The 19629-nt window shown below is 40.7% G+C and overlaps 1 protein-coding gene across 1 annotated transcript; it reads left to right on the forward strand.

The window, feature by feature from the left end:
• The first annotated feature begins 16879 nt into the window (after positions 1-16879).
• On the forward strand, positions 16880-17497 carry LOC129732286 (ras-related protein Rab-35-like). Its single transcript, XM_055693029.1, has one exon. The coding sequence runs from the start codon at positions 16880-16882 to the stop codon at positions 17486-17488; it is 609 nt and encodes a 202-aa protein (XP_055549004.1). The 3' UTR covers positions 17489-17497.
• Positions 17498-19629: the final 2132 nt, after the last annotated feature.

Here is a 19629-nt window from a genome sequence, read left to right on the forward strand (position 1 = left end):
TAAACAGATGATGTGTCTGTGAGATTGACGGTGAAGTGAAATTGAGAAAATGGCAAGTGAAATGAGAATGTTTCCGAGCTCAAAAATTTCTGAGTCCCGGAAAGTCGTTTTTTCCGTTTTTTTAGATAACACCAGATCTTGACGTTTTCTGCATTTCTAAGACATTTGGCATAAAAAAATTTTTTTTTTTCCGGTATCGAAAATTTCATAAACTACTGTGCATGTTTTTCAACGGTCAAAAAGTTGAAACTTTGACCGCTTTGAGGCGCGGATCGAACTCTGATTCGTTTCGTTACTGAAAAATAAATCCTATATTTATCATTAGATTACAAATTAATCAATTTTCAAGACTTATCCCATCTTTGTGGATTCATTTCACCGTTCAAAATGGTTGTGAAATAATTTCACGCAAAACGTCGCTTATTCCGTTTCCACATCAGTAATATGACATTCTCATTAACCCAGATTTCACGGCAGATGTCACTTTGCGACGTTTTTCTCACTTAGGCGAGTCCCGTAATAGGACTGTATTCACTTCACTCTGATTTCACCGTAAAGTGACTCCCGTAATAAGCACCTATGTCTTACCTCTTACCTTACCTTATAGATAGGGCATATGAGTCCTTCAAATCAGTCCGTAGGTAGTTTATCCTCAGACCATACCCTTGAAATAATCTGATGAATTGCAATATACAGCCGCTCGCTTCCAGGTTGGTAAATGGTTGGACACGTGTCACCTGAGACCCTGTTGTGGTCATTCACCTCTGTCCAGCAACTCCTATCCCAACCTCCACGAGGTGCCGACCGGAATACGAGTAACCTTAGCGGAGATCGGGTAACCAACCCCCGGTGGAAACTTTGGTCGTATGCTGACTGGGAAGGGGGAACGTACGCGGCTGTTTCCCCATGTTAGGGGCGGTGTACAACAGCGTCTTACCCGGAGCGGGCGGCTAAATCATGAAACGCGGTGTCTCGCCAGTTAAATCTAAGACGGCAGCCCCGTCGCGAGACTAGCCATCGCCATCCTAGTAAGGAAGCATAGCAAAAACACTTTACTACGAATATCAATCGGCAACAACCTTGGCGACGAAAAAAGGACACTGATTGGAAACTCGGAACATGGAACTGTAGATCGCTGAACATCCCGGGTGGCGACAGGGTCCTACTGGATCAGTTGGAACCCCGTCACTTCGGCATCGTAGCGCTGCAGGAACTTTGTCGGAAAGGAGAAACTGTACGGAGGATGTGTGGCTGCAGGGCCCAGTACTACCAGAGCGGCGGCACAACAAATGAGCGGGGTAAGATGCAAAGTCGTGTGATCAAGTGGCAGGCGATCAGCGACAGGATGTGTGCATTGAGAATTAAAGGCCGGCTCTACAATTACTTCATCATCAATGTGCACTGCCCGCATGAAGGAAGACCCGATGTCGAAAAGGAAGTCTTCTACGCGCAGCTGGAGGACGTCTACGACGGCTGCTCGCAGCGGGACATCAAGATCGTCATCGGGTATATGAACGCTCAAATCGGAAGGGAAGACTTGTGTAAACCGGTTATCGGACACGAAAGTCTGCACACCGAAACGAACAACAACGGCCAAAGATGTGTCAACTTTGCAGCTTCCCGAGGAATGGTAGTCCGAAGTACAATCACCTGACCAACAAACAACGAACCAAATTGACCATGTGCTCATCGAAGGACGATTTTTCTTGGACATCACCAACATACGCACCTACCGAGGTGCGGACATTGACTCGGACCACTACTTAGTGGCGGTTTGTATGCGCTCAAAACTGTCAACTGTCTACCAGTCACGACAGAGCCGATCCCCGCGGCTCAACATCAAGCAGCTACGGGACCCGCAAGCTGCCGAAGTCTACGCACAACAGCTTGAAGCGGCACTACCCACGGCAGAGGAGCTCGGCGCAGCTTCTCTCGAGGATGGCTGAACCATGATCCGCACGGCCATTAGGGAATCCGCGACAACGACACTTGGAACAGAGGCGCCGAGTGGCAGAAACGACTGGTATGATGGGGAATGCCAGGCAGCGGTATCAGAGTAAAACCGGACCTGGGTAAACTACCTGAGGGTAAGGACGAGAGAGAACCTGGTCAAATACAGACGAGCAAGGAACGGCATGACCACGATCCTGAGACGTGAAAAGCGCCAGCAAGAGGATCGTGATTATGAAGAGCTAGAAAAGCTGTTCACTGCTAATGAGAAGCGAAAGTTCTACGAAAAGGTTAACCAATCCCGTAAAGGCTATGTGCCGCGAGCCGAAATTTGCAAGGATATGGAAGGTAACCTCATCACGAACGGCAGCGAGGTTGTCGACAGGTGGAAACAGCACTTCGATGAACATCTGAATGGCGATGCAACAAACAGAAGCGGAACTGGAACGGACCTGGGAGTGCCAGCAGTAGATGACCGAGTATTAGCCCCCGATCTCCATGAAATACAGCGGGAGATTGGGAGGCTGAAGAACAACACAGCCACCGGCAAAGACGGCCTGCCTGGTGAGCTCTACAAACATGGTAAAGTAACGCTTGCTAGAGCACTACACTGGGTCATTTCCAAGATCTGGGAAGAGGAAAAACTGCCGGAAGAGTGGATGGAGGGAGTCGTCTGCCCCATCTATAAGAAGGGTGACAAGCTGGAGTGCTGCAATTATCGTGGTATTACGCTTGTCAACGCTGCATATAAAATACTCTCCCAAGTTCTATTCCAACGTCTAACACCTTTAACAAGGAGGTTCGTGGGGCAGTACCAGGCGGGTTTCATGGAAGCCCGCGCAGTCACGGACCAATTTTTTTCAATCCGACAGATTTTGCAAAAATGTCGTGAGTACAACGTGTCCACGCATCACATTTTTATCGACTACAAGGCAGCCTATGATACAGTTGATCGAGAACAGCTATCATGCACGATAACGAGGATAAACTGACGCGGCTGATTACGTGCGTGTCTCGGGGATGCTCTCGAGTCATGCCGAGGATTGAGACAAGGTGATGGACTCTCTTGTTTGCTTTTTAACATCGCCCTCGAAAGTGTTATACGAAGAGCGGGCATCGACACGAGTGGTACGATTTTTACGAAACGGGTTCAGCTTAACGGCTTCGCTGATGACTTCGACATCATAGCACGAAACTTTGCGACGGTGGAGGAAACCTACACCAGACTAAATGCGGAAGCTAAGCGTATTGGACTGCTGATCAATGCGTCGAAAACTAAGTATATGAAGGGAAGAGGCAATGTTAGCCACCCACCCCGGATCACCGTAGACGGCGATGAGCTTGAGGTGGTAGACGAGTTCGTGTACTTAGCGATCTACGCCAGCGATTCTCAACCTGGGGTACGCGTACCCCTGGGGGTACTCGAAAGCCTTCAGGGGGTACGCGGAAGAAAAATCAGTAATGGCGGTCAAAGCAATTTTGCTCTAAAATACTTCATTTGTTTTTCAATCTTGCTCTTAAAACATGATTGTGGCAAACAGATAAACCATAGTTCAATTTGAAACCTAAACAAGACTACCACAACATGATCTACCACTACTCTCTCCCACTCTGCGTAAACATTCCAAGCCAGGGGGTACAATCGATTTGAAAAATATCGCCAAGGGGTACGCGAACAAAAAAAGGTTGAGAACCGTTGGTCTACGCCATTCTCCGTCTGTAGTCTGTACTCCACCGTAGATGGTTTGCAGCACCTTCCGTTCGAAAACTCCAAGGGCTTTGAGGTCCTCTGAGAGCAGTGTTGTCGCCTCTAGCCCATAGAGGACTACCGGTCTAACTAGTGTTTTGTACAGCTTCAACTTTGTACGGCGGCGCACTCGATTGGATCTCATTGTCTAACGAAGTGCAAAGTAGGCACGATTTCCCGCTTGAATGCGTCTCCGGATCTTCTTGCTGGTGTTGTTGTCAGCGGTCACCAGCATTGTCTAACGAAGTGCAAAGTAGGCACGATTTCCCGCTTGAATGCGTCTCCGGATCTTCTTGCTGGTGTTGTTGTCAGCGGTCACCAGCGAAATGTGGAAGGCCCCTAATTTGCCATAGCTGGTCTCGATCGATTGTGTAGTATGCCGATTTGAAAGCGATGAATAGATGATGTGTGGGTACGTACTGCCGAACTGCGACTATCTGACCCGTGATGGCGTGGGCACCCATAAATTTCGCATCGTAGTGCCCCACGAACTGCTTCGCATCGGTTCTTTTGCTAGTGCTTCTTTCTTCGAAGAACTGAGTTTCAGCTGTTCCGTACTTGTCGGTATCGTTCCACGTTCGCTTTCGGTGTTGCAGCGTTCTCACCCGTACTGCAATCTTTGTCCCTACTAACAGTTCACATGGTGACTTCCGGTGTCTGGCAAACAGCCGGAAATGACCAAATACCACCCAATATGAGTATCTCCGGAACCAGAATGTTGCAAGAAGCTAAATATTAACCTCAGACACCATTATGAATTGTAGGATGGCAACTTCTGGTTTCTGGAAAAGAGCCAAAAATGGCCGATTTCCGTCTAACATGAGTATCTTCGCATCTAGAATGATACACAGCAGCTGAAATTGACCACAGACCCCATTTTGGATTCTAGGTTGGCGAATCCCAGTTTCTGGGAAACAGCCGAAAATGATCGAATAACACCCAATATGACGCTCAGAGGCCAGAAATTATCTTAATTACCATTTTGAAATCCAAGAGGGCGACTTCCGGTTTGTGAAAAACAGCCTAAAATAATCAAATACCATCCAATATGAGTATCTCTGGAACCATAATGATGCAATGAGCTAACAATTGACCTCAGGCACCATTTTAAATTGCTAAATGACAACTTCTAGGAAACAGTCGAAAATGACCGAATAATACTCAATATGGATATTTCCTTAATCGAGATGATGCATAGAAACCAAACATTGACCCTGGACACCATTTCGAATTTAAAGACGACCACTTTTAGTTTCTGCAAAACAACCAAAATAACTAAATACCTCCCAAAATGGGTATTTTCGGTGTCAGATTGATGCCAGAAAATCTGCTGAAAATTATTGAATACCACCCAATATGAAAATATTCAGAATTAAGGCGATGTACAGAAGCCAAAAGCCGAGGATGTTGTCATTTCGAAAAAACCAATCATTTTAAACGATTTGTTACTTGACTTTGATCATATCCTATGGCCGATTCGTCGTGCATTTGCAGACTTTAAACACATCGCAAGGAATCAATGAATTTGAAACGTTCAAATAGTACGATACCACATTTAAATTATGTTGAGGCCACATATATCGATCAAAGCAGGTATAGTTTTAAATAGTCTTTGAATTTCTTTTCTTTCCATAACTTTTGAGCAACATTATCTAATTGTTATGAAGTTTGTTATTTGTAAGTTTGAGAGATGACTCGTTCGTATGACAATAGTTATGTTCGAATAAGTCATGTAATCTTTGATATAATAGACTTTCGTTGTTTTATTAACAATTTAATAGATAACGGTTGCTTAAGTTCGATTATAATCAAATGAAATGGGAACAAAACTTTGAAACCACGTGTTCAATCATAATTCATCAGTTGACCATTCACTAGCCCGCTCATCTGATAATATTGATCAAATCGGTTGTGTAGTTTCTGAGATAATGAAGTTTCGTGATTTTCACACTTCGGTACATTACAGACGAAGTTACAGTTCGATTACAGTAAAATTCAATAGGGTGTTATGAGGCAGCTAGGCTTGTTAATTGACACCCAAGTAGTCTTCGGAATATGTTCCTTTTCATAGCTGGATTTCACATTTTTTAACATAACAGGCAAAGAAATAGTCCGTTTGCAAAACAAATCAATAGGGTCTTATGGAGCAACTAGACCTTCCATTTGACACTAATTTTATGAAAATCGGTCCAGCCATCTCTGAGAAACATGAGTGAGATTAAACAGTCTTCAGAACACGTTTCTTTTCATAGCTTCTGAACTACAAGTTCAATCTTTATAAAATTTAAAAGTTAAGGGTATTTCAGGTAGCCCGTTCATTTGAAATTAATTTGTTCAAATCGGTTGTGTAGTTTTCGGAATAATGATGTTTCGTGATTTTTACATTTTGATACATAACCTCTAAACTATAAATCCGATTACAATAAAATTTAATAGGATCTTATGGGACAATAAGACCTTTCATTTGCAATTAATTTCATGAAAATCGGTCCAGCCATCTCTGAGAAAAGTGAGTGAGAATAAAAATCTGCACATACACACACATACACACACACATACAGAAAATGCTCAGCTCGTCGAGCTGAGTCGAGTGATATATGTCATTCGGCATTTTGGAGCACTTTTATACCTTCGGTTTTGCAAGTGATTGCTATACCTTTCTAGGAGAAAGGCAAAAAATTTAGGCTTGAAGTTCTGCAATCTATTTCTGGTGATTACACTTGGTAATCAAGGTTTAATCAACGACAAACCTGTGCCGAAAGTTTACTGATCACAACAGTCGTGTAATTAGTAAAATAAACTTACTGATTGTATCGCGGGTGGATAGATATGTAATACAGATTTTTTCAATGCTATTTAGGTGTCATATATTCTCGCAAATTTGCGAGATGAACCAACAATGGTCATAGCCGTCAAATGGACAAACAAACAAAAATATTCTTACTAATGTTCAATGAAATTCTCTTTCAAAGCATTCGCTCATGCTCAGTGATTACGTCTTCGGAGAGAATCAAAGAGACGATCGACATGAGATCACTCTCTCGGAAAAATCCATTTTGGTTTGCTAAGAGGATCAAGGCGGTTCTGCATGAAACAGCTTTTGTAAACACGGGTAAGTGAAGCACCTGTGCAACATTTGAGAGTGAGTTACTTGCCGAGCGCGTTGGCTGTTCCGTTTGAGTGACTGTACGCTTCAGACGATCGCTGGCCCTCGATCATGGCGGTAGGATAATTTGATTCGAGCGTAAGTATAGAACATTTAATTTGAACGCCTGTGTCGTTGTTTCTTTATAGTCGCTTCCACAGAACTTACGCTGTTTTTTGTTGTTGTTGATGGTTGAAGGGGTCAAGATAAGGTCCTTGCCTTGTTTTAGTACCATATACCATGTCTGGCTACAGTGCCAGTTACGTTCCAATTCGAAGGTACGATCCGGGGAGAGGGGAAAATCGAAAATGGCAAATCAAGATATATGGACAGAATGTGAGTGAAACAAGTGGAAAATTTAATATAAAGCGTGGATGAGAAATAAAAATGAAGTTCAACGAAAGCGTTTGTTGGGGGAAGAGGCGTTAATCGTGATAAGGGCTTAAGGTTTTGCGGGAAAGTTAAGTGTCGGAAAGGAATAAAAAAGTTATCAGGAGGAACAATTTATCGGTGCGTGGTATGCTGAAATTTTTGAGGTAATTCACGTTTGGTAGAATATATTCGTGGTTTGTATTCTAACTCGATGGTCTCATATGAGTTTTGTACAATTCGATAATATATTATAATCGATGTAAATACTATTTTAAAAGGGAAAGTTTTTTGTTTTAATTTTACTGTCATTATATCACAGGCTATCAATTATGTTCCAGTTTTCTACAGCTGCTTCGAACACTTTACTCGTGATATCCGTAAAGTAGTGCCAGTATTATTTCATTACCTAAGTACTAAGTTAGCAGCGCATATAAAGTGTCTATCCTATCCTTCACCGACGGTGTCTACCGGACTGGGGGACGGAGGCTGATTAATAGCTGCATCGTTTACTTTCGTCTTGCCAGGTACTCGAGAATCACGAATGCACGTTACATTTTGATGCTCAGGTAAGATGGGTAGAAAGAAAATATCACGCGGAGAATGTACCGGCTTTCGAGAAGCACACGCATGCTGGAAGCGATGTACCTTTGTCGGGTGTTAATGATAGGGTTATTTTCTGTTGCATTCTCGTTATTTCACGGCAAGCGATTCACTCCTTGTTGCTGATGGTAAGCATCCTATTAATCATAACGAAATTAATTTGCGACGCGTGTGCTCCCATGCGGATTTTCCTTTGCGAATAATAAAACGGTGTATTCAGCATAGGATGAAAAAAGTGCTGTTAAAACAATTTTGAATTTCTGAATTTTATAGAATTGTCGTTTAGGAATTATAAGGGGAATATTAAAAAAACTGTATCGGAAATTTGCTCTGAAAATTATAAGCACTTTTTACCATTCAGTTAAAATGATGATGTTTAATCCTTTGTTTTATTGAAAACGAAGATAATGCCGAGATCTATTCATATAACGTCATTTGTGTAGAAATAATTGGGATTTACGCAGCAGTAAAAAGGTTGATTAATTTAACAACAATCGAGTAATAGTTTTAAATATCTATTATCTATATCAGCTATGATATAAATAGCAATATCCAATTTTTTATTTCAAAAAATCCCGCGGTGATATAAAATAGGATTTGTCGGTTTGATGGATAAAATTTTTCAGAAGAAATATAATTTTGTATGAATATCAAGTTCGAAAGTTGAAAATTTCAATTATTTTAAGCGAAAAACCTATAAGTTTATTCTAAGCAATTTATGACGCCTTTAATGATAATTTACTAATAGTCGTTCATGGGCAAATTACTACACTTTCCAATTAACCTTTTTGCCGACACGATGGAAAACTCCCCGTTCACCGCGAATGCAGATTTAACATCTTGTTTTCCGGAGGGCTATGATTTATAGTCGGTAAACATGTAAACATATTTTTTCATGTAGTCGTTTTTTTGCTGCAAGAGCGCCGATTGAGCACGATAACTCAGGTAGCGTCATACCCCTCATTCATATAAAAACTATATAAAAAATTGCATTTTTGCATGAGAACTAGGCATACCATGTATGTCAAATTCTATTAAATGAAACTTTTATTATATAAATTCGTACTTGCTTATATTGAACCATGTGTTCATGTAATGTTGAGAACATTGATTTGTAAAGGATACAAAAACAGGAAACGTTGGTCACAATTTGAAAAAATAATAGAATTGGGATAATTCGATACTGATTTGATTTATTTGAAAGTATTCATTTGATTGAATACTTGAAAGTATTCATTTGATTTTGAAGTATTCAAAAACATGTATAGTCATTTTTGTTTTAAGAAGTAATAAATGTAGCGATGAAGCTAGAAAATTGAATTAACTGAAAAATATGATAGTAGAAATTTCGAAAACTATCGTTCAGCAAGTGGGATTTTATGTTTTTTCCAATGGTCAAAAAGTGAAACTTTTTGCTTTGAGGCACGACTTCCGGAAGTTCAACTGCAAAGGCTAAGGTAATCTTTTAGATTTTTAGATTCGGGCTTAACTCCCCCCTTTTCTAGCTTTTACATTCTTGGCTTTGTCCTGTAACCTATAGTTACCTAGAAAAAACTCGAGCACTACTCTTTTGTTACTACGTATTTCGCTATCATGCAGCCGTCGTAGTTTTTGCCGCGGGAAACAAGGTGTCTAGTGTCAGCACTTTATTCTGGCGACATTTCGTTTTCTTCTTCATTCATTTACTCTCCTCAACAGTTTCAAATACTGTTTCTCTAAGAATTTTAAAGTTATTCAGTAATGTAAAACTAAGTTTGGCGATGTGACAGAAAATTTAAATAAAAATCTGCATGTTGTTTTGGTTATAAATATGAGTGTCGAACTTAATCATATCACTGGATTCCTTCACTGAAGTTTTCCGAACACTGTTAAATTTATCCAGTGTTGTAACTAGATCATATAGCACAAAAGATCAAAACAATGGTCGCAGTGGTCCAAAACATACAAAAAAACCTGGATCGTGATGAAGCATAGGTACTCATAAATGCAAAACATAATTATGCAGCGACACGTCCATAGGTGCAACCTGAGACGTTGAGCAAAAAATAAATTCCAAATCCAAATTTATGTATACATTCAATTATTTTTCGGTTTTATTATTAAATACAGAGAGAATGACTTGTGTTTTTTCGCGGACAAGATTGCCATTACTTCCCCAAACTATGAATTTCAGAACTTCGTACCTAGTTGAACAAAAGTAGGCTCAAAACCACGAGTCGCCCCTAGTTTGTATTAATTCGAAAAAAAATAAAAATACCGTTTTTTATCGGTTTTACCGGTTTTCATTTTCATGAATACCGAAATACCGGTTTTTCGAAAAGTCCCTAATACCGACCACCCTATTCAGGACGGAATAATCGGAATGGACCTAGGCGATCGAAAAGAGGAGCAGCAAGGTCAGAGGCAAAGCAAAAACATCATATCAAGAAGACTGGGAGCTCTGCCTGAGATTGAGCGACAGTTTTGGCAGTGCAGTCTGTTGAGTAAAAGTGGAACTGACGCATGCTAGTGTGTGTGCTGGCGATGCGAGCGCAAGCCAAACCCGCGGACTGGACCACCACTTACGCACACTCTGTCTTCGCAGCGATATAATTACCAGCACTTTCATAGCAACCTTCCACCTTTAATAGATGAAGTGCGCTGTTTGATTTGACGCTTGTCATTTATATGGGATAGATCCAGAGATGCCAGTCTTCTTGATATGATGTTTTTGGGCAAAGGCAAAATCTTTAATTATAGCCCTATCAATGTGTACACGCAAAAGTTGGATAGTGTAAAACCAGTACAAAATTGTTCGTTTTTAGCGCAATTGTTGATGTGATTTGATACCAGTACAATGATTGCGTGTTGGGCATAACGCAATTAATGCTCAAGCGTTTTTTTAATGTATTTGGCAGCCCCAAACTACCACACTTAAACAATTTCAACTGATATGAAGCAGCATTGCAAAGCGAGCGAAAAGCAAAACCGTTCTCCTTCTTTCTGCTTGAGAACGAGACACACACAGAAAAATAAAAATACCCAAATATGCGTATTTTTTACGCAAATCAGCCCTTCTGTGCGGGAAGGTACTTTTAGGTAAAACCTGAGTACCTGCACGGAAGTCATCATTTAGGTAAAATCACATACCTCAAATCAACAATATTAATATCAAAAACTCCATACAAATTTTTACCCAAAATTGAGTATTCGAATTTTATAAAGCTGTTGCGTTGTTTTCACCAATTTTTATGCGTATTATTAACCTAAACCAATGAAAACATTCAGGTTTACGTAAATTTTTGTTGTTTTTACGTGTTAACTTGGTAATATTTTCTTTTTATGTATGCTACATTTTTCCAGTCTACTGCACACACGCTTTCAAGATACTCTTTCTTCCTCATGCATTACCCCGAGTAGCAGCAAGCACGCACCGACAGCATGAGTGAGACTAACAAAACTGGTATATCAAGTATGTACTGCACTAGTGTCTCGCTCATTTCGTAAAGCGACGTGACATCGCCTTGCGCGTCGCAATCCGAACCGAAAGAGAAGCGAAAGAGCAACCTGCAAATTGTATGTGATGTGTCTAGTCTCGTCGAACGTACATGGAAATCATACGAGCGAGAGAAAAATTTCTCCGTCGCTTGAAAAAAAAAGCGCGTGCACAGGATGACAAATAATAATTATTCACAATTTACAAGTGTTGCCATAATAAAATCGGCAACGCTTTTGTGCTTTTGTGGAATGGAGGGTTTTGCTAGTTTTGCGGTGAAGCTAGCGTTGATTACAAAATGTTTTGAACAGAACTTTGTTTCGTTTTTTTTGCAAATCATTCAATGGTACTTTTCAATGACCAAATCCATCGAGATAAATCGATCGAGTATTATAGCTATTTAAATCTCGTGAGTTCACAAGTTGTTATTTGCTGCTTGCACTGCTCCATGAGTAGCAGTCACTAATACACTCGACGTGAGAAATAAAGTGTCGGTATATGATACATATTCTGATTTCATTCTATATCAATGTATTCGCAGTACAACTATTGCGTTATGCGTTTCACACATTTATTGTGCGATTTCTGTGCAACATTTGTGCGAATCGGGAAGACACAATTATTGTACAAGACTTCATATTTTGCGTGTACGCTCCAACAAACGATAAATTAGAGAATGTAACTGCCCACACGAAGGAAGAGCCGACGATAAGAAAGAAGTGTTGTATACGCAGCTGGAGCAGGTGTATAATAGCTGTTCGCAACGGGACGTTAAGATCGTCATCGGTGATATGAACGCTCCGGTAGGACTGGAGGTAATGTACAGACCGGTGATCGAACCGAATAGCCTGCACGCCGCATCGAATGATAACGGCCAACGATGTGTGAACTTTGCAGCCTCCCGCGGTATGGTAGTCAGTAGTACCTTCTTCCCCCGCAAAGTCATCCACAAAGCCAACTGGAGATCACCTGACTTACAAGTGGAGAACCAAATCGACCACGTTCTAATCGATGGTAAATTCTAGAGAGCCTATATACCAGATAGACGCAGAGACATTCACCGTTAAGGCAACTGTCAACATCAAAACGGATAACATCAATGCAAAATTATACAGCTCGCCCGTTTTGATGTTCCAGTTACAGTTTCCGTAACGGTGAGTGTCTTGTCATTTCTCTAATATACAGGTTCACTAGTAAATTCTTCTCAGACGTCATCAACGTTCGTACCTACCGCTGTGCGAATATTAATTCGGAGCATTACCTTGTTGCAGTATGCATGCTCTCAAAACTTTCGATGGCATCAAAGTCGCCCACCGCGACCAAATATCGGACAACTACGGGACGCCGACGCACGGGAGTATACGCAGCAGCTGGAAGCAGCATTACCAACGGAAGAACTCTTAAAGATAGCTGGAGGGACATTCAATCAGCCATAGGTAGTACTGCTGAAGCGGCACTTGATACTCTGGCTCCGAACAAGAGAAACGACTGGTTTGACGACGAGTGCAAACAGTAAGTGGTGAATCACTGGCTAAGGCGCTACACTGGGTTATTACCAAGATTTGGGAAGAGGAGGTAGTATTGGAGGAGTGGATGGAGGCTAAAGTGCGCCCCATCTACAAAAAATGGGACAAGTTGGATTACTGCAACTACCGTGCAACCGTGTGCCGTGACTATCACCGTTCGCGAGGGAATTCATGGGGTAATACCAAGCGGGCGACACCACGGACCAAATAATCGTGGTACGGCAGGTCCTACAGGAGTGCCGTGAGTATAAAGTGCCTAAACATCATTTGTCCATCGATTTTAAATCGGCATACGACACAAACGATTGAGATCAGCTATGGCAGATTATGAACGATTACGGTTTTCCGGATAAACTGACACGGTTGGTCGAGTCGACGATGGATCGGGCGATGTGCGTAGTTCGAGTTTCAAGGACACTCTCGAGTCCCTTCAAATCTCGAAGAGGGATACTGCAAGGTGATGGATTGTCGTGCTTGCTGTTCAACATCGCTTTAAAAGGTATGGTACGTAGGGCTGGTATCGACGCGAGTGGCACGATTTTTAGAAGGTCTGTTCAGCTCTTTGGCTCCGTCGATGACATTGATATTGTAGCACGAACCCTTGAGAAGATGACGGAGACGTACATCAGACTGAAGGCTGAAGCCAGACGAATTGGACTGGCTATAAGCGCTTCGAAAACTAAGTACATTAGAGGGGGAAATTACAGAGAAGAGAGTATAAACCATTTGCCATGAATTCTTATTAGCGGTGATGAAATCGAGGTGGTAGACGAGTGCGTGTAGAGGAAATCGTGTCTACTTTGGACTCCGGAGGACGCACTGCTCGAATAAAACCTGCCGCCGCACGAAGTTAACCATCTACAAAACACTGATCAGACCGGTAGTCCTCTACGGCCGCGGAACCTGGACCATGCTCATGGAGGGCCAACGCGCCATCTGTGGTGGAGTGCAGATGGAAGATGGATCATGGCGGAGGCGGATGAACCACGAGTTGCATCAGCTGCTGGGAGCACCACTCATCGTTCAAACGGCGAAAATCGGGAAACTACGGTGAGCTGGGCATCGTTGGGATGTCGGACGACAACCCGGTGAAAATAGTTCTTGATAATGACCCGACTGGAACGAGGCGACGCACAGAGGAGTAACTCGAGTGAAAACCTGGCCAAAATTATTTTCGCTGCTATTTAGCAATATTTTGGGAAATATCTAAGTGAGAAGTGGAAGTGGCTGGTTCGAGTATTATATCAAAAAGTAACTCTAAATATCACACACACAACTTAATGATTACATTTACATAGCCTATGTGTCTTCATTAATGTTAGTGAGCAGATGAAGTAATACGCTCGAATGATTTGTTTTCGCAAAACGGGCAGCGAAACAAATTTAAGGATTTACCAGAAAAATGATGTAGTAAAATATCTTCATTTAGACCTATCAATTTGATGCTCACAAATTATATGATGCCTCGTGGAACCTACGTAGGTTGGAAAAAGCCTTTTGTACGGAGTGTTATTTACCTGGATTATTGATTCTGTGCATCAAATTATTTTTGAGTTAACTTAAATTAGTAGAAATTCCTTCACTAAATTAATCTCATTTCATCTTTGTTGAGCTGAAACACTGTTTTAAGCGTGAGGCAGGCACCCATCAGGCTTTTTTTTTAATTTCCCGTGTATGCGTGAACACTTAGCGTCAAATTCGTCAAAAACAACATTTTTCAAACGGGTCGCAAATGCCAATCCGGACGTTACCGGTTGAGATATTTGCGAGAATGTGTTCGTGATGTTATGAACTTCCATTCCTCCGATGATTATATGATCGGATTCTGCGAGATTTGATAACTTTTTTAATATTGAAAATGCTCGAAAATACGTAAAAATCACTAATGTCTAAAACTTCTTAAGAGTAACTATAATTTTGAAATTTCGGAATTTCTATCAACCGGTTTATTAGCATTGAACATACAGAACTCATTTGCTGCAAAATATTGATCAATAGTCATTTTTTTGATGCCTGGCACAACTTGTTACTATAAATGGTTCGATTCCCAAAAAAAAAATGCTTGAAAATTTGTCAATGTTTACAGCGCTCCCAGCATATGATGATACCGTTTAACGTTCATCGAGTGATGGCATTTTGTGGAGCATTTATTTAAGCTGCAGGAAAAAATATAGCGGCACCAAAAAGCGACAAAAAACTTTTTTCTTATTTTGGCCAGCTTTTTGTTCTAGGTACTCCTCTGTGCGACGGGGCGCGCAGCGACCAAGGTGGCTCGATCAAATGGAAGGCGACCTGCGGGGCCTCCACAGATGACATGGCTGCAGCTGCAGCCATGGACCGTATTGAATGGAGACGAATTCTTCGGACAGCAAGAGACACCTCGGCCTGGAACTGACTGGTAAGGTAAGTAACTGGTAGACTCACCGGCACCATAGACTTCAGGGCAAAGTATGATTTAGTTAAGAGAAATGAGTTATGGCGGATTATGCACGAACATGGTTTCTTAACAAAACTGATAAGACTGATAAATGTCACTCTTGATGGTTCCATATCACGCAGCAGGCTAACCGGGTGAGATATCGGACGCTTTCGTGTCGTTAAATGATACGGAACTTGGTGACGAGCATCAACAGGCCTTTGAGTCTGTCAAGAGGGAAGCTGCGTGTTTATCATGAACTCTGCCAAAACGAAGTACATGGCGGCTGGCAGAGAGTGTGGTGGTTGGATGTTGGTGCTGCGGTGGTGATAGATGAGGAATCATTTGAAGCAGTCGACGAAATTAATTACCTGAGTACATTAGTGACGTGCGACAAGGAGGGTAGCCGTGAGATAAGCTGGTGGATAATTGCCTTTTATGGATAGCGTAACTAGCTGAGGCTGAAATCCCGTGCAGTTTTGCAATTTATAAAACAGTGGTTTTCATTATGGCCCTTTTTGCGGCTGATCAGCAAGGTCGTCGACTTCAGAGTAGACCTGCTCTCGTTGGATGTGTGCTATCGACGTGGATGCCCGTGTAATAGGTGTTAGAGAAAACTAGAGAATTGCAGCCCTGGAGCATTCGGCACTGGATGTAAATTGAAGTAGAATAAGTAAGTAAAAATGAGAAAGTCAGAAAAATTAAGGCTATGCAGTTCGCTCTTTACCTCGTTTGTCCCATGCAATGTCCTTCGTGATATTTTAGCAAACAAATACTCCCAAATCGTATCTCTTAGAGATCTATATGAAAGACGTGAGAATCGAATCATTGGCGTTAGGTGCTAGTTTTGCAAACAAAACTATGTTAGTAAAAAAAATTGTATTGAAGCACGAGATGTACCAATTTTTAAATAAAGCGATATGAAAAGGCGAACCGGAAAAACAAAATAGTTTTTCTAGTAACTAAAGAAATTACCAGTATTCAACGAGGAGTTATACTTATCATCATTGAAGATTTAATAGTAACTGCTTCTTGACGAAGATAGGTGAAACACAATTTGGTTTTTGTCGCACATTTTCAGCAGCATCGTCAATCATTTGTAGTATATTTAAGTCATTGAAAAACATCTGGGCAATATTTGTTTTTTTTTTTTATAAATGTCATTAACAATTGATATAAAGAAGTCTAAATAAACCATTGGTCACGTACGTGTTCAAAATCCTTACTTTCTAGTCCGAGGGTAGTTTTTACATATAAGTCATTGTCGTTTTCGCAAATTGAGGTACTTGTAGTCATTCTTAGTTTTGCCGCTTTTTATTTTGGCAACTCAAGAGTAATTATTTGGTAAATAAGCATCTCTTAAATAATTACCGGGCGCTAATGACATTTACCCACCCATTGTTTTATGGCCCAATGATTGTTTCAGCCAAATCTATTACACCATGACAAAACATTTACTAATTGACTTGAAAACACCTAAAAGCAGTAATGATAGGTAAGTAAATGCGCTATTTTATAGGTAAACTTTTCTTTCTCACATATAATGAACAGCAATTCAAGCCGGCAACATCATTGTGTAGTAATTGCTTATTAGAATATTGTGCTTAATGTTGTTTATTAGGTTTTCACAACAACAAATCAGTGTAAAATGAATCGGAACCATTACCACATGTTCAAGCTGCTTATACTAGGCGACAGTGGCGTCGGAAAGTCCTCCTTGTTGGTACGTTTCGCTGACAACGAATTTTCACCATCGTTCCTGACAACCGTTGGAGTAGATCTGAAAATACGAAATATGACTATCGACGGAGAACGAGTGAAGGTGCAAATCTGGGATACGGCAGGCCAGGAACGCTTTCGAACTATCACCAACACGTACTATCGGGGAGCTCATGGAGTTATTATTGTGTATGACGTGACCAACGGAGAATCATTTGCAAACGTCAAGCGGTGGATCAGTGAGATTGATTCTAATTGTGACACGGTCACCAAAGTGCTGGTGGGTAACAAAAACGACGATCTAAGCCGGAAGGTAGTTCTCACTGAAGATGCTGAACGCTTCGCTAAGCAAATGAACATTACACTGTTCGAGACATCCGCTAAGCATGATGTAAATATAGGCACAATGTTTACTGCTATCACTCAAGAGGTACTGGAACACAAGAAGCGTATGCTGCAGAAGTTATCGTCGGAAGCAGATGTTGGGTCTCTTCAGCTGCAGGAACCTAAGATAAAACATAAAACAAAGTGTTGCTAGCATTTAATTATTTAGATATGGTATAATAAGTCTGATTGTCTTGCTAAATTGTGAATATAATCTTTTTTCAAATTAAGTAAAGATTGTTTTTGCTTTATGAGTTTCATCAGAAAATGTTTTCGATTTTTGTTAGTAGCTTGATTTCAAATCAAAAAGTTGAATGTATTTTTTCTAATAAAATCTATGAATTACCAACGGTTGTGTCGAAAACTACATTCACATCTATAAATGAAACGAAATGTGTTTATTGTATTCTCATGTAAATTATACGCGAAGGAAAGTGCTGCGTTTAATCCATTTGAACAGATATTACCGGAAGGGAATTGTGATCAGATCAAACCCAATATATATATAGCCAGGCGTTTACTGCAGCAGAGCTCTCGAAAGAAGTCGTTTTGCGGATGCATCGGACCAGAGAAATATCGCATGCAGCGGAACGGTTGGCGATTTTATCGGTGCCATCTACATGAGAAATACATACATTTTAAATATATTGTCATTATGCTGTATCGTCATCTGTTATGTCACAATGGTGTTTTTCAGTTTGCTTCAGTTCTGGGTAGCTTTTTTTCCCACTGTTCATTTCGGAACACCTCTGAAATTGACTGCGACTGAAGCGAAGTTTTTACCACTGGATGTAATTTTTTTTATGTTACTCCTCGGGGTAACGCAAGAAAGTAATCTTCCGTAATTTTATATTGAGAAATATAATTTTACCATAAAAGTGACAGAATGCAAACTCATAAAAATATAATATTTTAAGAACAAATAAATGAATAATGTCTCATCACACAATTTATTGTCAAATCTATTTTGTAACATTTCATTAAGACAATAATCTGCGATCAATCTTACGATGATCTGTTCAATGCGGGGAAGGTTTCCCCATTACTACTCATCGGGGACAAATCGCTTTGGCATGAGTTTCGTGTTGTTGACTTTGAAGTTGATAGATCCATCACACGCGTCCAGCAACTCAAAAGACGACGTTTGATTCAACAGATTGATTACATTCAATTCCGTGCGGTCTGTGTTCCCACCATGCATGCTCCCGTTCAGTTTATAGTTTGATTGACATATGTATGTGTACGTTTAAGCTCTTTAGATCTATTCAAAACACGGCGGCATGTGCGGGAGAGTTGTATTGCTTGGGAATGTTTTGTAAAGTTCACGCTGATATACAACTTCCGAACATGTCGCGATGCTTTACTGTTTTCAGGTCCATTGAACGAAAATCAAGAGCTTAAAAACACAATTGTGGTAATTCTTTTGTAATCGTTTCAACGGATCATGTATGTATCATTATTTGCTTTTTCACCAGTCTTCCGCAAAACATGCCAACATGTGCACGCCGTGTAAAAATCCTACGTTTTTGTTGAACGAGCGCGCGATTTCCATCGTAGTTCACCGTTTCCTACTAACATGCCCGAATATAAAATTTGTGCACATCCTAGATTTTAAAATTTGTAAAACAGAACGGTGCCTGTCGGTGCTATATTGGCAGGTGCTTTTTTTTCGTTGCATCGTACGTCTCGCCTGGTATGAAGCCATCGGACTGTAAGGAAATCACAGTGTACTATGTCTTCACTGTTTTGTCACACGTGATACGTTAGCATGTGGCTGAAGATTCTGTTCCAGTTGCATTGACAAAAACCGCCAAAAATATCCTTTGCGTTGAAGACAAAGAACGATGGAAGGTGATTTTGAGATGATCGGCGTGCAACCAGACCAAACCAAATGCCATTTTTTTCAACCCATTCCCGGCGGGTGATGCCAGTATGGTTAGAGAAGAGATTGATCTTTAAATTGCAATCAAGTTTGTGTCAACTGTGCATATAGACTAATAAGATTTTGGAGTTCATTTTTTGTGGTAAAAATTGATTTCTCTCCACCGGAAAATTATCAGAATTGATAATCTATTTTTCAAGAAGAAACGAAATCATTTGAAAAGTTAATAATGATATAATAACATAAATTCTCAGTAGCAGCTTCCAGAAAACATGGGTACGGAGTGGTTAAACTTTGAACGCTTTACTTGAAATATTTTTTTTATAGGGGGGGAATGTTTGTAATGATTTATTTATGTACTAATAACAATTCAGAGTTAATATTGTGTGTTTTGCCACAAATGGTGACATATC

Source organism: Wyeomyia smithii, chromosome 3 (assembly GCF_029784165.1).
Source record: "Wyeomyia smithii strain HCP4-BCI-WySm-NY-G18 chromosome 3, ASM2978416v1, whole genome shotgun sequence".
Taxonomy (NCBI): domain Eukaryota; kingdom Metazoa; phylum Arthropoda; class Insecta; order Diptera; family Culicidae; genus Wyeomyia; species Wyeomyia smithii.

Coding starts and splice junctions, on each gene's coding strand:
- LOC129732286 (XM_055693029.1), top strand. CDS start 16,880: ATGAATCGGAACCATTACCACATGTTCAAGCTGCTTATACTAGGCGAC.